A 21,170-nucleotide genomic window follows, 5' to 3' on the forward strand; every position below is an offset into this window, starting at 1 on the left:
CGTCAAAAAAATCCCAATGAATGTCAATATATTTTTCAAATTTTATTCAAATTTATACTCATCCAATTACACTCCTGAATATTCTGTAAATTTTCTCGAGAATATAAGACACAATATTCCTCAAGTTGAACAGGGTTTTAAATTGTTATGTGATGCTGAAATACAACTAAAAGAACTTGATGCTTATATTGAGCGTATGGCTTTGGGAAAAGCCCCTGGTCAAGATGGTTTAACATCCAATTTTTATAAATTTTTCTGGAAAGATATAAAACAAATGTTATTTTCAGTTTTCAATGAATGCATTGAGAATAATAATCTCACAACAACGATGAAGCAAGGGGTCATTACTCTCTTACCAAAGCCAGGAAAAGATAAAAGGTATATTGAAAATCTTAGACCCATATCCTTATTAAATGTAGATTATAAACTTTTCACTCAAATTTTAGCCAATAGATTAAAGTCTAGATAGATAGATAGATAGATAGATAGTTTCTGCAATTGGGTCGGGTAATGTTCACACCTTAAACGAAACGTAACAGAGTTCGTTTGGAACCGGACCGAGAGCACCTCTTCAGCTGGGTCTCGATACGGTTGTTTGGTCCTCACCCGAGTGCGATTGCTGCACACACCTGCCCCAAAGATCCGCACCAGGGGGAACGAACTTGAGTTCGATTCAATCGAACAAAACAAGACAGGTGTGAAATAATACACTCCAGAGTATTACTGTAAAAAAAAAAAAATTTTTTTTTTTAGTCTTCCATTTTTTAAATTTTTTTTTTATGTTGATGTTATGCTGCCCTCTTGCGCTTGGATTAAACCTTTATAAAGTACATAACTAAAGTGAAAACTGACAGAAAACCATGATGCTGTTTTAAAAATAAGTAAGAAAACCTTTGATTTTCTGTTAAAGTGATGAGATGATGTGCGTGCTTGGAAGTATATTAGAGATTGTATTTATTTATTTTATTTTTATTTTTACAACAATAGACACTACAGGAATGTTAATTGATTTTCTTTTGTATTATGAATGCTTGAACAACAATTACAAAACAAAACTGCCAAGGGTGTACATATAAAATATAAATAGGCCTAGGCTTGTATAGCCTATATATATACACTACTGGTCAAAAGTTTTAGATCGGTAAGATTTTTTATGTTTTTAAAAGAAATCTCTTCTGCTCACCAAGGCTGCATTTTTTTTATTTTTTTTTAAACACAGTAATATTGTGAAATATTATGACAATTTAAAATGACTGTTTTCTATTTTAATATATTTAAAATGTAAATTATTCCTCAGATGAAAGCTGAATTTCAACATCATTACTCCTTCAGAAATCATTCTAATATGATGATTTGATGCTCAAAAAACATTCATTATTATTTTCAATGTTGAAAACAGTTGTGTACAATTTTTTTTCAAAATTCTTTGATGAATAGAAAGTTCAAAAGAACAGCATTTATTTAAAATAGAATATTTTCTAACATTATAAATGTCTTTACTGTAACTTTTGATCAGTTTAACTCATCCTTGATGAAAAAAAGTATTGATTTTTTTTATTTCTTTCCCCCAAAAATACAATTAAAATTCTTACTGACCCCAAACTTTTGAAGGGTAGTGTTTAATGTTACAAAAGCTTTCCATTTCAGATAAATGATGTTCTTTTGAACTTTCTATTCATCATAGCATCATGAAATAAAAATGTAAAAAACAGTTTTCAACATTGATAATAATCATAAATGTTTCTTGAGCATCAAATCATCATATTAGAATGATTTCTGAAGGATCATGTGACACTGAAGACTGGAGTAATGATGCTGAAAATTCAGCTTTGATAACAGGAATAAATAACTATATATTCACACAGAAAGCAGCTGTTTTAAATTGTAATATTATTTCACAATATGACTGTTTTTGTTTGTATTTTTAATCAAGCAGAAGATACTTTTAAAAACATTACAAATCTTACCGATCTAAAACTTTTGACCGGTAGTGTATATATAGCCTATATAACTACCCAAAAAAGAAAAATCTAAATAATACATAAAACTCACAAACTCACAAACATAAAATGATTGGCCATACACACCAAACTACACACAGATGTGAAAAATGTAAAACACTACTACAGTATCTTGAGTCTTTTGCTTGTTCAGTGTGCAGTGTACAGATAGTTTAGTTTTGTTCAATGGTTTCACAGAGTGGGCCTCAAGTTTCACTTTTAGTGGTTAAGCAATTTGAAAAAACTGTAAATGCCACAATCATTTCCCGAAAACCTACACCCAACATAAATTGATCACTTAGACATCAAAACTCAGTATTTTGATAAAGAATGAAAATATTTGTACCCCTTGAATTTCTGTTTGTACATATATATTTACATATATGTATGTATGTATATATATATATATATATATATATATATATATATATATATATATATATATATATACTGTAGAAATTTAGCAGAAATTCTAGGCTGATTTGGCTGTTGAATGGTGGGTCCATTAAAATTCATTCAGTCATCAAGTACTTTTCCCAGTTTATTTGTGGTGACATATAGGAGTAGACATTTCCCAGATGGCAGTGATGGTAATTGTTGGTTTCTAAAACCGATAAACAAAACCATTAATAAATACAAACACAATTGCAAATCTTTAAATCATACATCTGAAATCAGCTTTCAGGTGGAAGGCTGTTTTTGTAACATGAAATATGATTTTCAAAAGTTGCTTTATAATAAAACACACTTTAACTGTAGAGGATGAAGTAACAGTACATCCTTCTAAATGCAAATTGTATTCTGAGATTCTGTGTACAGTTTTTTGGTCCAATAAGTAACAACTCAGTCTTATCTAAATAGAAGAAAATTACAGGTCATCCAGTATTTTAAATCTTTAACACACTCTTCCAACATAAATGGAAGATTTGAAATGGGTCTGTAATTTGCTTATTCATTTGGATTTAATTGTGATTTATTTATGAGAGGCTTAATAACTGCCAGCTTTAATGGTCTTGGGACATGACCTAGAGATAAAGACGAGTTAATAATATTGAGAAGAGGCTCTTCTGCAACAGGTAACAACTCTTTCAGTAGTCCAGTAGGTAACCAGTGATTGACAGCTGGAACCTCCGAGGGTTCTCCGGACCAGGGGAAGAGAGGAGGTTGGTAGCCGAGGATACATTGGAACGGAGTGGTGGATGTATGGATGCGGCAGGGATCCCAGTGGTGGATTGGCGCAGGGAATTCTGGGCATACTCTGCCCAGGGGAGGTAGCGTTTCCAGCTGTCTTGGTGTTGTTGGCAGTATGACCACAGGTATCTCCCGATCTCCTGGATCTTGCGCTCATTCTGGTCGTTGGTTTGCGGATGGTAATCTGATGATAGATTCACTGAGACGCCGAGTCTGAAGGCCTTCCACACCCGGGAGATGAACTGGGGACCTCTATCCGATACGATGTCTTCTGGTAGACCATAATGACGGAATAGTTCTGCGGCTTCGAATTCGGTGGGCAGATGACAAATACACAGGTGTGATGGTTGGACGGAGGAAGGTCTGTCATGAAGTCAATGCCAAGGTGGGACCAGGGACGTCTGGGTATCGGCAGAGGTACCAACTTTCCCTTGGGTAGCTTCCTTGGCGTGTTGGTGATGGCACAGACTGAGCACCCTCTGATGTATCAGGAGATATCCTGGGCCATGTTGGGCCACTAGTAGAGATCCTGTAGGAGCGAGAGGTGCTGAGTCCATGAGGTATAGACAGCAGGCGGATGGTGCATACATCAGTCCCTCAGGACTTCCCGGCAGAGCAGATTCGGTGCGGGTGGCTTGGAGGATCTGGTCGCCGAGAGACCATTGGATTGGGCTAACTACCATGGCTGGAGGGAGTACTGGTTCTGGAGGACAGGTTTCAGGTTCAGGATGATATAAACGGGATAAGGCATCCGCCTTGCAATTCTTGGTACCGGGTCAGTAGGTCACGGTGAAATCGAACCGTGTGAAGAAAAGCGTCCAACAGGCTAGTTGTGGGTTGAGCCGTTTGGCCTCTTGGAGATACTCTAGGTTCCGGTGATCGGTGATGACCTCGATCAGCTCCCTCCAGCCAGTGTCTCCATTCCTCCAAGGCGAGCTTGATGGCGAGCAGCTCACGATTTCTTATGTCGTAGTTCTGACTCGCTGGGGACAGCTTCTTGGAATAGAAGGCGCATGGATGGAATCAAGGAGGCTCACCCTACTGCTGGGATAGCACCGCTCCAACCCCGGTGGTAGACACATCGACTTCAACCATGAATTGGAGTTCTGGATGGGGGTGCACCAGGACCGGAGCGGTCGTGAAGGCATCCTTCAGGTGTTGTAAGGCTTCGGTGGCCAGGACAGAGACTTCGGTTCCTAAGGAATGAAGTGAGAGGTGAGCTGAGGAGACTGTAATTCTGGATGAATCTGCAATAGAAGTTGGCAAAGCCTAGGAAGCGTTGGAGTTCCTTGACGGTGACAGGTTGAGGCCAGTTGTGGATGGTGTCCACCTTCCTCTGGTCCATCTGGATACCTTGTTGGTCGATGATGTACCCGAGGAACTGGACAGATTGTGTGTGGAACTCGGCATTACCTGGTACTCGTAGTGGCCTGCCGGAGTGATGAACACAGTCTTCCATTCGTCACTCTTGCATATCTGAATAAGGTTATAGGCGCTCCACAGGTCCAGCTTGGAGAAGATGCGAGCCCCACGGAGCTGTTCCAACTTGGCAGAGACCAGAGGAAGAGGATAACTGTATTTAACAGTCTGTGCGTTAAGGGCCCGGTAGTCGATACATGGCCGCAAGCCTCCATTCTTCTTGGCCACAAAGAAGAAGCCTGATGCGGCAGGGGATGTCGATGGACAGATGAAACGTTGTTTGAGAGCCTCCAGAATGGAGCCTCCTTCTGTTCCGGGATGGACAGTGGGTAGACTTTACCCTTAGGTGGAGTCGCCCCAGGCAGGAGGTCGATGGCGCAGTCCCATGGCCAATGAGGTGGTAGACGGGTCGCCAACCGTTTGCTAAATACATCCTGGAACAGATGCGGCCCAGCAGCTTGCAGAGGATGGTGTGAATGGCTCATTCTTGTGAGCAGCGTTTCCTCTGGAGGTTGAGTCTTTGGAGAAGTTGATGAGAGATGAAGTTTCCTGCAGACCCAGAGTAGATGAGCGCTTGCACTGAAACGAGAAGTTTTGGGGTTAGAATTTGGACAGGCATGCGAGTGAGAGGTGCAACTTTGGGTAGAAACTGGATGGTACTTACCGCTGGGCGTGGTGGTCGTATTGGGCAGTTGGTGATGATATGACTTTCTCCCCCACAATACAGACACAAGTGCTGTGTTAGTCTTCTTTGACGCTCAGCGTTGGACAGATGGCAAGTGTCTACCTGCATGAGTTCTGGTATTGGAAGGGCTACAGATAGAGAGATGGGCGGAGGATGCAAACAGGTTGATCCAATGAGTGGGCTGAAAGACGCTGAGAGATACGCACAGCTTTCTGAATGAAACTCTCCAAACCGACGGTGTCATCATAAATTACCATCTGGTGGTGCACTTCCAGGTTCAGACCCTGGCGAAAGGCTGTCAACAGGGCCGTCTCATGCCAGCTGCTAGATGCCGCCAATGTGTGGAACTGCAAGAGCATAAGCATTTATAGAAGTATTACCTTGGCGGAGGTTGAACAGCTGATCATGGACGGATAATTCTGATGCGGTTTGACCGAAGACTTCCATGAAGTGACTCATGAAAGATGCCAATGAAGTCGTGACCGGGCTGTTGGCGTGCCAGATGGATTGGGCCCAATGGAGTGCGGGTCCAGATAGCAGGGAAATCATGTAGGCGATGTACGCCCGTTCGGCGGAGAAAAGCTGTGGTTGCATTTGAAAATATAGTGAACATTGTAGAATGAACCCACTGCAATCTCCACCTCATCGATTTATGTCGCTGGTCGGGCCATGGGACTGGCAGAGGCAGTTGGTGAAGGAGCGGCTGGTGCAGAGGGGAGAGTTTGCTGAACCACCTGCACAGGTTCGGCAAACTGATCCGGTGGAGGCTCCCCGCTGGTTCCGACAGGACTCTGCATGATGGTCTGGTCTTCTGTCACAAACACAGGAGGAGACAGACAGGTTTAGGTGCACACAGTGTTTATTAAAAGCAGAGTGGTGGTAGAACAACGGGAACCAGATGATGGTGAGAGGATGGTGACTTGTAGAATGATGATTGTGACTTAGCTGGCGATGACTGAAGTGGATTTCTCTGTGCAGGTGACGAGTGAACACGAAGCAATTTAATTTAAGAGATACTTAGTAGACTGTCCTCACTCAATGGGTGCCTGTCTAAGTTGTGTCCGCAAAATAATATAGAATTCATAGACAATTGGAAAGGTTTTTGGGTCAGACCTGACCTGTTGAAAAGAGACGATATTCATCCCTCCTGGGATGGTGCTGCTCTTCTTTCTAGTAATATGGCACATAGTCTTAGAGTTCAAACATGAATTGGGGCTCAGGTCAGGAAGCAGACAGACTGGCTAAACCGACCATCTGCTAGCTGTCGTTCACTGAGGTCAGATAAATCCCATCACATAGAGACTCTTTCACCTAGATATCATCATATAGAGACTTTGGGCCCTATTTTAACGATCTGAAATGCAAGTATCAAGAGCGAAACGCAAGTAACTTTATGGGCGGGTCTTGGGCGCTGTTGCTATTATACCGGCGGGATAAATGACTCTTGTGCCCGACGCAAATCTAAAATGGGTTGGTCTGAAGTAACTTCATTATTCATAGGTGTGGTTTGGGCGTAACATGAAATAAACCAATCAGAGCGACATCTCACATTGCACCGGAACACGAGGCCTCCTCTTTGCGCTGAACCGCAATTTTAATATACATGTGGATAACGAAAAAGATGCATTGGGCATTTAAAGACATTCTGAACTCTATTGGCGTTAGATAACACGTGTCAGGACCCACTCATTGTCATAATCATACTTTAGATCTAATATTATCACATGAAATCAATGCTGATGCCGTTGAAATTCTGCAGCAGAGTGATGACATCTCAGATCATTATCTAGTCTTGTGTATACTTCCTTTAGCCAAGGCTTCAAAGCCGACTCCGTGTTACAAATATGTTAGACCTATCACTTCTGCTACTAAAGATTGCTTTATTAATAACTTTCCTGATCAGTTTCATCTCCTCAGCATCCCAGATAGCTTAGAAGAACTCGATATTGCCACAGAAACTTTTGACTCTCTCTTTTCCAGCACTTTAGACACAGTTGCTCCTTCGTGCTTAAAGAAGATTAAAGAAAATAGTCCAACGCCATGGTACCAACTCATGGGGTGGTGGTGGCGCAGTGGATAAGACACATGCCTTTGGTGTGAGAGACCCGGGTTCGAATCCACTGTGAGACACCAATGTGTCCCTGAGCAAGACACTTAACCCCTAGTTGCTCCAGAGGCGTGCGACCTCTGACATATATAGCAATTGTAAGTCGCTTTGGATAGAAGCGTCAGCTAAATGAATAAATGTAAATGTAAATGTAAATGGTACAACGAGCAGATTCAGGCCCTTAAGAGAGCAGCCAGAAGAATGGAGCGAAACTGGAAGAAAACAAAACTTCCAGAGTTTTTTCACATTTCATGGAAAGAGAGCACGATTGCGTACAGAGAGGCCTTAAAAACAGATCTGCTTATTTTTTTCAACCCTATTTGAAGAAAATAAACAAAACCCTAGGTATTTATTTGAAACAGTGGCTAAATTAACGAAAAATAAAGCTTCAACCACAGACGTTTCAAAGCAGCACAGCAGTAATGACTTTATGGACTTCTTTACTTACAAGATTTATAATATCAGGGAGAAAATTATAACTATGCAACCGTCTACTACAGTATCGCATCAGATCGCATTATAGTCTCCCTGAGGAAAAATTCGATTCATTCATTGCTATAGGAGAGGAAGAATTTTCTAGTCAAGTCAAGTCACCTTCATTTATATAGCACTTTTAACAATATGGATTGTTTCAAAGCAGCTTTACAGTGTTAATAGGAAATTACCGTAACAGATTGTTTAGGCTTTACAACAGCTCTAAAATAAAGTTATTGTCCAGCTAAAGTTAGTTTTGATTGATTGATTCACTTCCGTTGCGAAGATCATTAGTTATTAACTTAGGGGCCGCTAATACAACACCATTCTAACAGGAAAACCCTTAACGCTCTCCGGTGTTGTGCCGAATTTTGACCCCCGACAAATTATTACCCCCCTAGTATTGGTAGGTTTAGGATTAGTTGTGGGGGAGGGGGTAGGATTAGGGGAAGGGGTAGGATTAGGGGAGGGGGTAGGATTAGGGGTGGGGTTAGGATTAGGCAATCAGGTACTGACTTCAACGAGGGGGGTAATAATTTGGCAGGGGGTCGAAATTCGGCTCAACACCGGCCGCCCATCCGCACAAACCAGTGCCTGGTGTCTTGAGAATGCACTCCCTGAAATAGGTTCGATGGTGCAAACGATTATCCGGTATCTCTGTGCAAACCTCAAAAATGCAAACGTCAGTCTAAAGGTATGCGCGTTTGAAAATATATATGTGCGCAGACGTGTAGTCCTTCTTTACATATCTCGTCAGGGTTTTCCTGTTAGAATGGTGTTGTGTTAGCGGCCCCTAAGTTAACAAGCCTTGAAGAGAAATTATATATATATATATATATATATATATATATATATATATATATATATGATCTACTTTTGTTTTGTTATCTCTGCGAAAGCTTTAAAAGCGCAAACCTGTGAAAACGCTGACGGCGTGCACGTATTACGTGTTCAGTCTATAGGTGTGTAGTCTTTTTTTTACAAATTTAAACAAATTACTTGTCTGGCCTTAAAAATGTATAATACAGAATTATTTATTGCTTCCGAGTGAACGGTGTTGTAGCCTACTACTACTACTAATAGGCCCTATTTGCGCAGCCCTATATAAATATTAACTTAAAGCGCAAGAAGGCCTACTTCGTGTAAATCATGACAAAAAAAGAGTCTAGTTGAAGTTGAGGAGAGGAGCGGTTCCAAAAGAAAGTGTGGCGCTTAGTGTTGCTGAGAGAGAGAAAGAAAGAAACTCGATCGTCTCCTGGAGGAGAAAGGAAGAATGACGAGGCTGAGCTGTGCTTTTCCTTTGCCGCACTAATAGCAGACAAAAGCCAGAGAGAAAGCAAAATGTAAGAAAATAAATAACATTTGAAAGGATAAAGGAAAAAGCGTTGTTGAAGTGAATTATCTGAGTAGTGAAGATGAAGCAAAAGCTTACAGCACCTGGTATTCCCAGGCGGTCTCCCATCCAAGTACTAACCAGGCCCGACCCTGCTTAGCTTCCGAGATCGGACGAGATCGGGCGTGTTCAGGGTGGTATGGCCGTAAGCGAGAGTCTCAGCCGATAGAGAGATATTTAAAGACGAACACCAGCAGCAGCAGCAGCAGCACCTCTACACATGACAGACTGCATTTGACACACGTCCCGAGCTGCAGAAACAGCCCCCTTTCCCCATCACGTGTTTTCATGGCTGAATCCGAAATCGCCCTCTAAATGCTCAAATATCAAATAGGGCGTTATCTGAAGGGACAGCCATTTGTGGTGGTGTGCCAAACCATAGAGGAGTCAGGACGTTATTGAGTGCACTTATTCAATCCCACATTGCACTGCAATAACGAGTGTACAACCGATGTACGCTCAACAGCGGTCCGAATTCACTCACTCCTTTTATTCACTCCTTCAATATAGGCTATTAGTGGACTAACGTAGGGAATAGTGAATGAGGGTTTAGGGCACGATTTCGGATTCAGCCCATTACTCTTTTCAAAAAATATTTTCGCTTCATGAAATTTGAACTCAGTTCACAACATTTGTGCCATAACGGTGAGTAATTAAGAAAAAAAGTTGACTTAGTGGAAATTGTTAGGCTACCTTAATTTTGTATGCATCCTAATGATATTGAATACAAATGTGTTAGTTCCCTGAATATATTTAATTCCAAGTAAATATAAGTCAATATCATTTGCTTGTTTGTTTATTTAATTATTTTTAATGTATAGCCTAGTTTTAATACGAGTTAAAGATCAAACGCGTGAATATAAATAAATTATTAAAAATAATTAAATATATAAACAAACAAATGATAGGCTATTGATATTTAATTGGACTGTAATAGCCTATATTCAGCAATGTTTGGCAACTAACAAATTTGTATTCAATATCATTAGGATGCATACAATTTTTATAATTTCCACTAACTGTAACCTTGACTTTTTTTTCTTTCTTTTTTTTTTTTAAGAAAAAGGGACGAGTCAACGGTTTTATTTTATTATTTTTTTCATTATTTTTTTCTTGGTTACTCTGCGTCATGTGTAGGGGTGCTGCTGCTACTGGTGTCCTTCTTTAAATATCTCTCTATCGGCTGAGACTCTCGCTTACGGCCATACCACCCTGAACACGCCCGATCTCGTCCGATCTCGGAAGCTAAGCAGGGTCGGGCCTGGTTAGTACTTGGATGGGAGACCGCCTGGGAATACCAGGTGCTGTAAGCTTTTGCTTCATCTTCACTACTCAGATAATTCACTTCAACAACGCTTTTTCCTTTATCCTTTCAAATTAGATTTATTTTCTTACATTTTGCTTTCTCTCTGGCTTTTGTCAGCCTCGTCATTCTTCCTTTCTCCTCCAGGAGGCGATCGAGTTTCTTTCTTTCTCTCTCTCAGCAACACTAGCGCTACACTTTCTTTTGGAACCGCTCCTCTCCTCAACTTCAACTAGACCAGACCAGAGCTTCATAAACTCTTTTTTTTTTTGTCAGCTGAACGACACGGAAATGATTACAGTTTTTCTCAGTCGCTTTGGTGCATTTCTCACATCACCATTTACATTTGCACAACAGTTAGTTCAACCTCCACAACATTTAGTCATTTGTGCACATCATAGTAGCAGTTTCTCATTCCTTCCAACAAATTGCAAAGGCTTTTGGACATGCATCAGTTGCTTTCATACAACTCTCTGCTGTTATATAACATTATCATTTGCTTATGTCATGTCAGTCAAAATTAACTATACTTGTGAATGCTGAATATAGTCATTCCATATAAAACTAATAGTCCTCATTTCATTGCTTGAGTCATTACATACACAAATGTTGAACTAGTTGTCCAAATCTGTCAAGCAAATTTTACACAAAAATTTAAATATTTTATTTTTCCTGAAAATGTCTCCTAAATTGATCAATTTCTCTCAGGTGAATCTCAGCTTTCACTGATGAGAAGGGGTGTGTGAAGCATTAGTTGCAACCAATGATCTGGATGTTCATGAATGATTACAGTATGTTGTATGTTCAGTTCCAGTATGTACTGCAATATTGTTTCCAGTTGTGCACAGCTCTACCCACAGGGAGTTTATGTTTGTTGTAAATAAGGGTGTATTTTTTCTTTTGCACAATGCTGTGAACAAATTAGAATTGCAAAGAGCATTTGCAGTAAAAATGTGAAACATACATATTCAGTGTCTTGTACTCAGTTACCTCACTAAATACAGTAATGTGTAACTTTACAGTATTTTTCAAATGGCTGTGCAAATAGTATATAGTGCTGTCTTGAGCATTTTCAGGTAGTGTCACCAAGATCTGACTTTTTTGCATTGGAAAACATTTACAGAGTAAACTGTCATAATGAAAACATGACAAAGCCATTTGACTATCTTGTTCATAAACAATGGTGTCAGGACTTTTCATCTTGATGACATTGACACTTTCATTGACATGAATACTTGCTTTTGAGGAATGAGTTATCCATTTTGAGCAAGTGACACGCTTTTGCAGGTTATCAACTAGGTTTTGCAGTTTGTACTAATTGTTTTGAGAACTGCATTAACTGTTGTGCAAATGTAAATAGTGATGTGAAAAATGCACCAAAGCAACTGAGAAAAACTGTAATGTCAAATAAATCATTTTAAAATAACAAAAATTATTATAAATGTTTCCAAAGACATCGCAATTCATGGTTAAATTACTTACTGAGTAAAAATAATGTGTTTGTCAAGGGTTGATTTGATATGCAGCGTTGAGAAAACACCTTAAAAGTGAAATGATTTCTGTAAATCCAGTGGTCAAATGCTGTGTTTCTCTCAGTTTTCCATGCAATTATAGACACCTGATTAGTGGCTGGTGTGTGTGTGTGTGTGTGTGTGTGTGTGTGTGTGTGTGTGTGTGTGTGTGTGTGTGTGTGTGTGTGTGTGTGTGTGTGTGTGTGTGTGTGTGTGTGCAATTTCACAAAACTAGAAGACTTTCGTGTTTTTGTGAAGACTTTTTTGAACGTATATATGCAATATGAAACATAAAAAAAGAAAAATTGTGGAAAATCAATAAATTATGAATTATTTACTGCCATTGTGTGAATAATATGTATTCATTTAATCAATAAAAAAGTAACTGTAGTCTGATTATGAGTATTTAAAAATAAATAAAAATAATCGACTTAATTTTTGGAATCTCATTACGTAATGTAATCACTGATCTATATAGAATGACAATATATAGATCAGTGAATGTAATCAGTTACTCAGTACTTCAGGACCGCGGAAGGAAAAGCAGCACAGCACATCTCTCATGCATATGTCGTTTATTATCACACAACTCTTTTCAGTAAATGGCATGACTTTGGCCCAACAATACACACAGAACAGAGCTGGATACAGGATTTCATAGCAGCTGCTGAACACACACATTTCCTTTTTAAATACACATTGCCGAGAACAAGCTTTTCAGAGAAGAAACTAAAAAACTGAACACATTAGCTTTGAGCATTACAGTTTAGCATCTCAAATAACATATTCGCGTGATTCGCATGACAAACTATCTTATCATGAATACTGAATTTGTATAAAAATCACTGATTAAAATCCATTACTGTTTTGATTTTTACCATATTATCATTGTAGTATATTAAATTATTATCCAAATGGATGAATTTCACAAAGCCAGTCAAGATTGGTCATATTTAACCTCAAAATCAAAAGAAAAAAAAAAGTTTTTTAAATGTTTTTTGCATTGTGACAATATAGTACATTCATGACAAATAAGCACAATTCCCCAAATTCTCATTATTGTAATGCAAATAAATAAATAAATAATGCACCATGGTAGAATTTGTTGTATTTGCCTGTAGTTATGCTGATCTTAATAAAATCACTGTATTACTGTATAGAGAATATAATTAAAATCATGACATAACAATTACAAACAAACTAAAAAGTGAAATGTCATGGAGAATTTTTAGGGGAAAATGTGCCCATGAAAATGTCAATACAAAGTGCTTTGTCCTGCAACATATGACAAATACAGTCGTACTGTACGACTACACATCCTTCAGTTACTCCATAGTGCCTTCATACTGTCCTCAACACAAAACACTTCATGCAGAAAGATCAACTGTGTCAGAATCAAGATTTCCAAGATAAAGCTTTGGTGTGAATGAAAGAAAGGCTTAAAACAGATCATTACAAACTGCCAGTGCATACACAATAACATTGTAAGCAGTCCGTCTGGCTCCTGTGTGTACAGGAGCATCTTCCCTCACGCGTCTCACGTCAGTGCGCTGATCCACGTTTAGTTGGGAATGTCCGCGTTGTTGTTGCGGTTGCCGTATTTATGGTGGATGATCAGCAGGACCACTCCCAGGAAGAAACACACGGATCCCACTGTGATGTAGGCGATTCCCAGGAAAGGGTTCTTCCCTCCCATCCAGGAAATGGTGCTGAGGATCATACGCTTGCGGCCGTCGAAGCTGCGCACTGGGTAATCTGGGGTCACGTTATTAAAGAACGTTACCGTATTTCAACATGCATTTGCTTACGTATAGAAGAGACGGTTACTCTTTATTTTAAGGTGTCATTGTTACAGTGTAATTATATATTTAAGTACTGAGTAATATCAAGCAACTACATGTATACTATAGGGTTAGGGTAGGATTAGGGTTTGGTTGAGGGTTAGTTGCATGTAATTATGCATCATTTACTGTTATTACTATGGTAAGTACATGTAACACATGTAACAAGGACACTGTAAAATGAAGAAACTTTAAAGGCTTTTAGAAGGTTTTCTTTTTCATTCTTTGCTTTGGGGTAAAAAGACATTTAAAATACCTGACCACTGACCAGTGGTTTACTGTAAGCGAACATCCCAACAACACCCACACAGTAGGGTGTGTTCACACTTGGCATGTTTGGTAAAAGAAACCCTGGTGTGATTGCTCTGTTAGTGCGGTTCAGTTGAATAAGAGTGAAGGCTGCCATCTTCTGAACCCTGGTGCACACCAAACAAGCGAACCGAGACCCAAATGAACTCTAGTGCAGTTCAAATGAAATATGAACGCAACAAGGACCAAAGACATGTAAACGAAACAGAAACAGGACATGGTGTCACAAGATGAGACCCTAAAAAGGACGAGTATCCCAATGCCTTTAGGTTCGGTATCTTGAGGGTTTGGTGTTAAAAAAGCCGGTGTTGAATGTTTTTCAAATGAACCAAGCAAACCGAACTAAAAGTGTGAACACACCCTTAAATATGTGCTGCAGAATAACAATTACAAATTCAGTTTCTACTAGTTCATGACCTCGATGGACTGAACAGAAGAAATGAACTGGAGAAGATTTCGACATCAAAGAAGGCGGAGCCTCAGAGCCACACCCACCTATTACATCATCGCCATGGACCAATGGTAGTTCGAAGATGTTTACCAGCCAGTTTACCAGAAGAGTTCGCTTTGGCAAGCCGTTTTGAACTCAAACTGAGTTCGAATTGAAACACTCCAAAAGAACTGCGTTTTGGCCTGATTTAGTTCGAAATGACGACACATTAGTTCGTTAAGTATATTAACATTAGCCTTAACAGTTTCTATGTCAACACTATCAACGGCGAAATGAATCTGCAGCAGTCAGGTGGTACAAGTAGGAGCTCTGGGCTGAGTTTCCCGATAACGTTGTCTCTTAGCGCGCTACGAAGACTCTTAAGGTATAACTTAACTGAAGGTATACCATTTCTAGGCGTGTTCCCCGAACTATACCTTAGGAAGCTGCTTAAGATATACCTTCTTACGTGCGACGTTACCCGGTGCTGAATCTGCTGATATCGATGGCTCGAGAATCAATTATTCTCTTGTGCAAGGGCTGCTTATCTGAGAAAGCGGTGTTCTTTATAAAAAAGCACTTTAGAAATAGTTGAAATTGCATTTATTAGGACTCATGGGATATTATAAAAAGTAATCCAAACTATAATAGCATTGCCTACATATTTTAAAATTGTATCATATATTGCTGCCATAATAACCATTTAAATTTGTATGTGCTTTCTTCTCTTTCCCATTTTGTTCGCTGAGGTGGAGCTGCGATGAAATATTGTTCTTGTAAATACTTTCAAGCATTTCAGTAATAAAAGTGTACGTCACGTACGGTGCTCGGCAGTGATCAAAAAGGCTTTAAACAGTGAATTTTGAATCTCTTCTTGAAAACGCAGAGATGTGGATTCAGACGGCAATTAAATTACCACACGGCCTGTTTGTCAAAAAACAGTAGGTACTAATTTGGCCAGGGATTTTTACGCGGGTTGGGTGAGAAAAAACACTGATATTATGGATTCGGACTGCACTAAAATCACAGACTTACCCCTGTAAATGTTTAAAATACCGGACGAGCCCATGAGAAACAATATCAGCGTCCGAATAGGACTTAACTGACAGTAGCCTTTGCTTTCACTGGCCTTTAAAAGCGCTCTTTTATTAAAATACATTTATAAAATTGTATTATATAATAATATAATTAAAATTCTAACAACAATCAGTGTAATGACAATTTTATTCTTTGCATGAAAACACTTGAATTAGCCTAACTGAACACTGTCTGTGTGTATTAAAACTTCAGAATTATATTCATATAGCCCTGCAACAGTGATAAGGTGAAGCTAAGAGTGGTCCAGACCAACCTTCCAAAAGTATGACTTACAGAAGGTATACTTAACTAAGAACGTTTCGGGAAACACGTATTATCCATAAGGTACAGCTTAAGGTGTAACATAAGAACGACGTAGCGTTAAGAAGGTTTCGGGAAACTCAGCCCTTATTATTGTAATGTTATGTGCTTTGAGACATGAGGTCATTTAACGCCGTCTCTCGTGATGCTTTGCAGAATCTGCTGTGTGTGTTCATGTGTTTCGGAGGAGACGGGGCTCTGCTCTGAAGGGAGGGTGGGATCTCATGCTTTCAAAGCTAACTTGCTATTGCTAACCTCTCTGAAATTGCCTACCCTACCTTCAAATTATGAACGCAAATGCTGGTTTAGAGGCTAATCTCACAGACCCTGTTTCCACCTGGTGAAAAGTGAACAGGAAGTAGAAAGACTGAAATTGTGTTTTCTGAAGGATACTGTAGGTGACTTCCAGGCTGTAGTTTCCAGGCGGTAATGTCGGGGTCATGTTGTCCTTCTTCTTCTGAATGATGCGGTACAGTTTTCTGAAGGTGGGGAGAGCGGCGGTTCTCATCCACACGATGAAATCCTCATTGATGAAGCCGTTGTTCTCAGCATCATTCGGGTCCAGCTCATAAACGGGTTTGCGCCAGTTGACGGGTTTGCTTGTGTCTTTGAGGACAAATAACGCTGGTTAGCAATAATACAGCGAAACTTTAAAAACATTGAGGCCATATAACAATGCAATAAGTTTGTAGCACTTATCCCAACATTACAAACATGCACTGATGTAGAGTTATACTCATATTGCTCTGATCACTGTAATGTGTTTCCCTGCTGCTGTGGTATATACTGAAATAGTCCAGTAAGTGTTCGTCTGGAATGAGCTGAAGGAGGACGTTTGTACAATTATACTAAAAGACCTTTTACTTGCTGAAAAAGTCTAAACTATCCATCAGAGGACAGAAGGACTGGAGTAGATTGTGTGCGACAGGTTTTTCAGCAAAGTTTTGATCGTGTTGTAGGCTTTACAGGGTTGGGCTTTATGTACCTTGGAACACAACGGAGAGGTTGCTGTTGCTTCCTCCTGGGTTTCTGAACTTCACATGTTTGTCAGTCCACCAAGCAATGCCTGTCTTCACCAGATTAATAGCTATTCGGCTTCCGTTCGGAAGGATGTAAAACAGCTCCAAAGTATCTACAAATATCAAACGAATTACAGAAATCAGTCAGAAAGTCCTCAGGTCTGTTTCACGCAGCTTGTGTATGCAGTGAATATTTATTTAGGGGCTCATATTCACATATTCACATGGTGCATGGCTGCAGATATCAAATATTTTAAACAGAAATCAGCATCATGGGCATAAAGAGCCAAAATGTATGCAATACATATCAAATCTCTGGCTAAATATCTTTTTAATATCAACAGTTTGCACATTTGTACACACTGTGTTATAAGTACATGTTTTAAAATAAACACAAGTAAGCTTGTCACTGGACCTCGCACATATGTGTCTTACCATTGAAGAGACTGTTAGCAATGGCACCGCAGGGAGCAATCGGCTTCTTCTCGCTTGTTCGATACGGTTCACACTCTTTACTTGGGTTCTGCAGAACAAAGACTTGAACACTTAAAAACAATGTCTTGAAATGTGAAGTATAGCATAAACCTATCTATCATTCCATGAAAGTTTCAAATTATTAGCCATTCGCTTGTCATGTCTGGCATCAAGGCTGTTTAATACGAAACTAAAAGCAAATAAAGACATAACATATTGGACCTTTCATAAAATGCACATTCATGAAGTTCAGCAGAACTGCATCTTTATAAACAACTAAATTAAGTGCGTTTAAAACTAGGCTAAATGCCAGGAAATCCTTTCCTCCTGTTTTATCAGTCATCCAAAAGATTCTCGAACCACTTACCTGTAAAGAGCTTTTATCTCCGTTCAGCTGACTGTCGTCTCTTGACTTGACATAACGTCTATGGTTTTGATAGAAGTTGGAGAGTCCATAGTACATGAAAACATTACTCTACAAAAGAAAAGATGTCAGAGGATATAAAACCATCCAGTGGCAAACCACAGAATCTTTTGTCTGAGAGCTATTTTGATGTTATTCACAGGCATTTTATACGTCATTGATCTGAAACCTGTTGTTTTAGAAGCGGGAAACTATTCTATTTTAAACTATACGATCAATAAAATGTTCTCTAAAATGCATAATACATGAGAACTAATGCCACTTTAGGCGATTTACTTCACCACTACACAGTTCACAGACACTCAGAGTACATAATGTAACTTAATGGTCCTACAGATAAATATATCCAACTATAAATGAACCGCCTCTGTTCCAACAGTATGGATTTTAGGTATGCAGCAAATTTGGTTCGATATATCAAATAAAATATTTTCTAATACTACTTTAAAATAAATGCAGCCCTGGTGAATAAGAGAACCTCACATGAACTGTAAAGCACAGTGGTGGAAGTATAAAGAGTTCAAGAGTTGGTAGTTATGAACCAGGATGGTTTTTCCATCACTGAAATGAGCAGAAATGTAATGTTTCGGAATGGGCGAGGCAAAGCGCTTATTCAAACCTAACCTTTTAGAAATTGGCTTAAATATAAGCCACAATTCCTCCAGGCCAAACTGGACTGATCCACAGTCAAAGGAAGCGTTATTTCTGCTCAAGTTGGTCAAACCAGAAACTGAAGTCAAAGACTTAGTTATTTGTGACCCTGGATGACAAAACCAGTCACATGGGTCAAGTTTTTGAAATTGAGATGTATGCATCATCTGAAAGCTGAATAAATAAGCTTGTTAGGATAGGACAGTATTTGGCCGAGATACAACTATTTGAAAATATGGAATCAGAAGGTGCAAAAATATTGACACATTGAGAAAATCACTTTTAAAGTTGTCCATTTATGTTGGCGATTGTGCAGCATTCACTCATAAAAATAAATGTTTTTATATATTTATGGTAGAAAATTTACAAAATATCTTCATGGAACATGATCTTTACTTAATATCCTAATGATTTTTGGCATAAAAGAAAAAAAATATATAATTTTGACCCATACAATGTATTGTGCGACTTGTGACTGGTTTTGTGATCCAGGGTCACATTTGTAAAATATAGTTCTTTATCTAGTTATAGCTCTTGCATTGAGATATATGGAAGCTTGTTTCCACCCAAAAAAAAAAAAAATGTATCTCACAATTCTTACTTTTTTCTCACAATTGTAAGTTTATTAGGCATGCACAATATAGCTAATATCTGTCATTTTTAATGTTATAGTCATCGACCTGATCGTACACGAGTCTAGTTCCAGCGGAAGAGTGACCTCTGACCCGACGTAGGATGTAGGAGTAGTGTAAGCTTTGACCCCTCTCACGGTTTAAACAAATTCTCTTTAAAACTTCTTGTTTTAGACTTCTAATTCATGACCGGTGTTTTGTTTTGCTCGATCCTCTGCGCGTTCGTCATTATGTCGGGTCAGAGGTCACTCTTCAGCTGGAACTAGACTCGTGTACGGCTTTTTCTGGAAGCCAGTGATTATAGTTATCTTTCTTACAAAAACGCATGGCTTCACTTCAGAAGGCCTTTATAAACCCCCTGGTATCGTATGGATTACTTTTATGATGGATGGATGTGCTTTGTTGGGCTTTAAAAAACAAGGTACCATTCACTCCCACTATAAAGACATTTTTTTAAATAACTCTGATTGTGTTCGGCTGAAAGAAGAAAGTCATATACACCTAGGATGGCTTGAGGGTGAGTAAATCATGGGATCATTTTCATTTTAGGGTGAACTATCCCTTTTAAGACTTTGCTAACTTTCTCCTAAGTGTTAGGATGAGAGATGAAGAAGGTATTTACGTCGAAGTGCTGGTCCAGGGTGAAGGGCACCGAGCAGGTACACACACTAGTGCTGTTCCAGCTGTAGTTCTGAGCGCAGTTATAACACGGACTGGACGAGTCGACACCAGTGTAGTCGATCTACAACAGAACCAACACAAAACAACTCTGATACCTGACAACATCAAAAGTCCTCCAGGGAAGGTGGAAGTCGTGTTTACGACGGCAGATCTGTGCATTCAAGTCACTTTCATCGGACGGAGTAAGATGGCGGTGTACTTTCTCTTAATGAATTACACAAAAATAGCAAGATTCTTAAACTCTAGTTCTAGAAAATGAAGAACAAAGAAATGTGGATCAGATGTTTTTTATGTTATAATTAATTCATGAAGCCACTGCAAACTTCATGGTTACATATGACATTATTCTGTTTAATGTAATCATTAATGTCATCATTGTAAAAAAATAAAATAATATATATATATATATATATTTAATTAGTAAAGATTTAATGTCATCATTGTATTATTCTACCATGTTTCTCTTACACGCCCCCAACTCGTCGGGCTTAAAGAAAATCCCGAGCTTCCCACTCGTATTTACGACATTGTAGTGGCGTTCATGTGCGTTCAACTCGTAAATACGATCTTTGCGAGATGACTTGAACGCACCATTTATAAACCTCGTTAATTAACATGATGTTGCTACGGTGACGTTACGCACCTCGAACTCTTTGATGTTGTTAGAGGTGACGAAGAGTCCGATGCCGATGGGGATGAAGATGAGTCCGATCATGAAGAAGGCTGGCAGGACGGTGCCCGCGGTCAGGATGGGCTGCCAGGCGGGCAAACGCTGCTGTTTAAAGGCCGTGTTATCGGGCTTCTTGCTCTTGACGGACCCCGGCCCCCCGGAGCCCACCGATCCCGGATGGAGACCGTCCTCATCCTTTGCGTTATAGCTGGACGCCATCATCGCTCTTTAAACCGATAAAGACGAGCGGATAGCGAGCGCACTACACGATAACCTCAAATATGTTGCCTTGCTGGACAGTTGTGTGTTATATCGCTGCTGTCACTTGTGTTGATCAAACAGTGAACGCGCCATTACACACCAATGATGATTATTTCCGTTAACGCTTATTGAACACGGACAAGACGGTAAACAAGGAAGTACAGCAGCCAATAGACGGAGAGTACCGTCGTGACGTCATCAACCCACGCCCCTCCCCTCAGTTTATCAAAATATTATCTTTCTCATGACTGAAATACAGTAATAACAGTCGTCTTATCCAGATACAATATTGTAATC

The 21,170-nt window shown here is 39.5% G+C and overlaps 1 protein-coding gene across 1 annotated transcript; it reads right to left on the minus strand.

Moving 5' to 3' along the window:
- Nucleotides 1-12,641: 12,641 nt before the first annotated feature.
- Nucleotides 12,642-21,043, minus strand: tmem30aa (transmembrane protein 30Aa). The gene is made up of 7 exons (XM_082143580.1): nucleotides 20,586-21,043; nucleotides 19,884-20,003; nucleotides 17,922-18,029; nucleotides 17,516-17,603; nucleotides 17,047-17,193; nucleotides 16,455-16,667; nucleotides 12,642-13,838 (listed from the first exon to the last, which is right to left on the minus strand). The coding sequence occupies exons 1-7, from the start codon at nucleotides 20,832-20,834 to the stop codon at nucleotides 13,645-13,647; spliced, it is 1,119 nt and encodes a 372-aa protein (XP_081999706.1). The 5' UTR covers nucleotides 20,835-21,043; the 3' UTR covers nucleotides 12,642-13,644.
- Nucleotides 21,044-21,170: the final 127 nt, after the last annotated feature.

The sequence above is a fragment of the Leuciscus leuciscus genome, assembly GCF_965113295.1.
Source record: "Leuciscus leuciscus genome assembly, chromosome: 17".
NCBI lineage: Eukaryota > Metazoa > Chordata > Actinopteri > Cypriniformes > Leuciscidae > Leuciscus > Leuciscus leuciscus.

Coding starts and splice junctions, on each gene's coding strand:
- tmem30aa (XM_082143580.1), bottom strand. CDS start 20,834: ATGATGGCGTCCAGCTATAACGCAAAGGATGAGGACGGTCTCCATCCG. Junction 18,030..19,883: donor CCCTGGACCAGCACTTCGAC/GTAAATACCTTC, acceptor TTTCTTTTGTAG/AGTAATGTTTTCATGTACTA. Junction 17,194..17,515: donor TGCTAACAGTCTCTTCAATG/GTAAGACACATA, acceptor TGATATTTGTAG/ATACTTTGGAGCTGTTTTAC.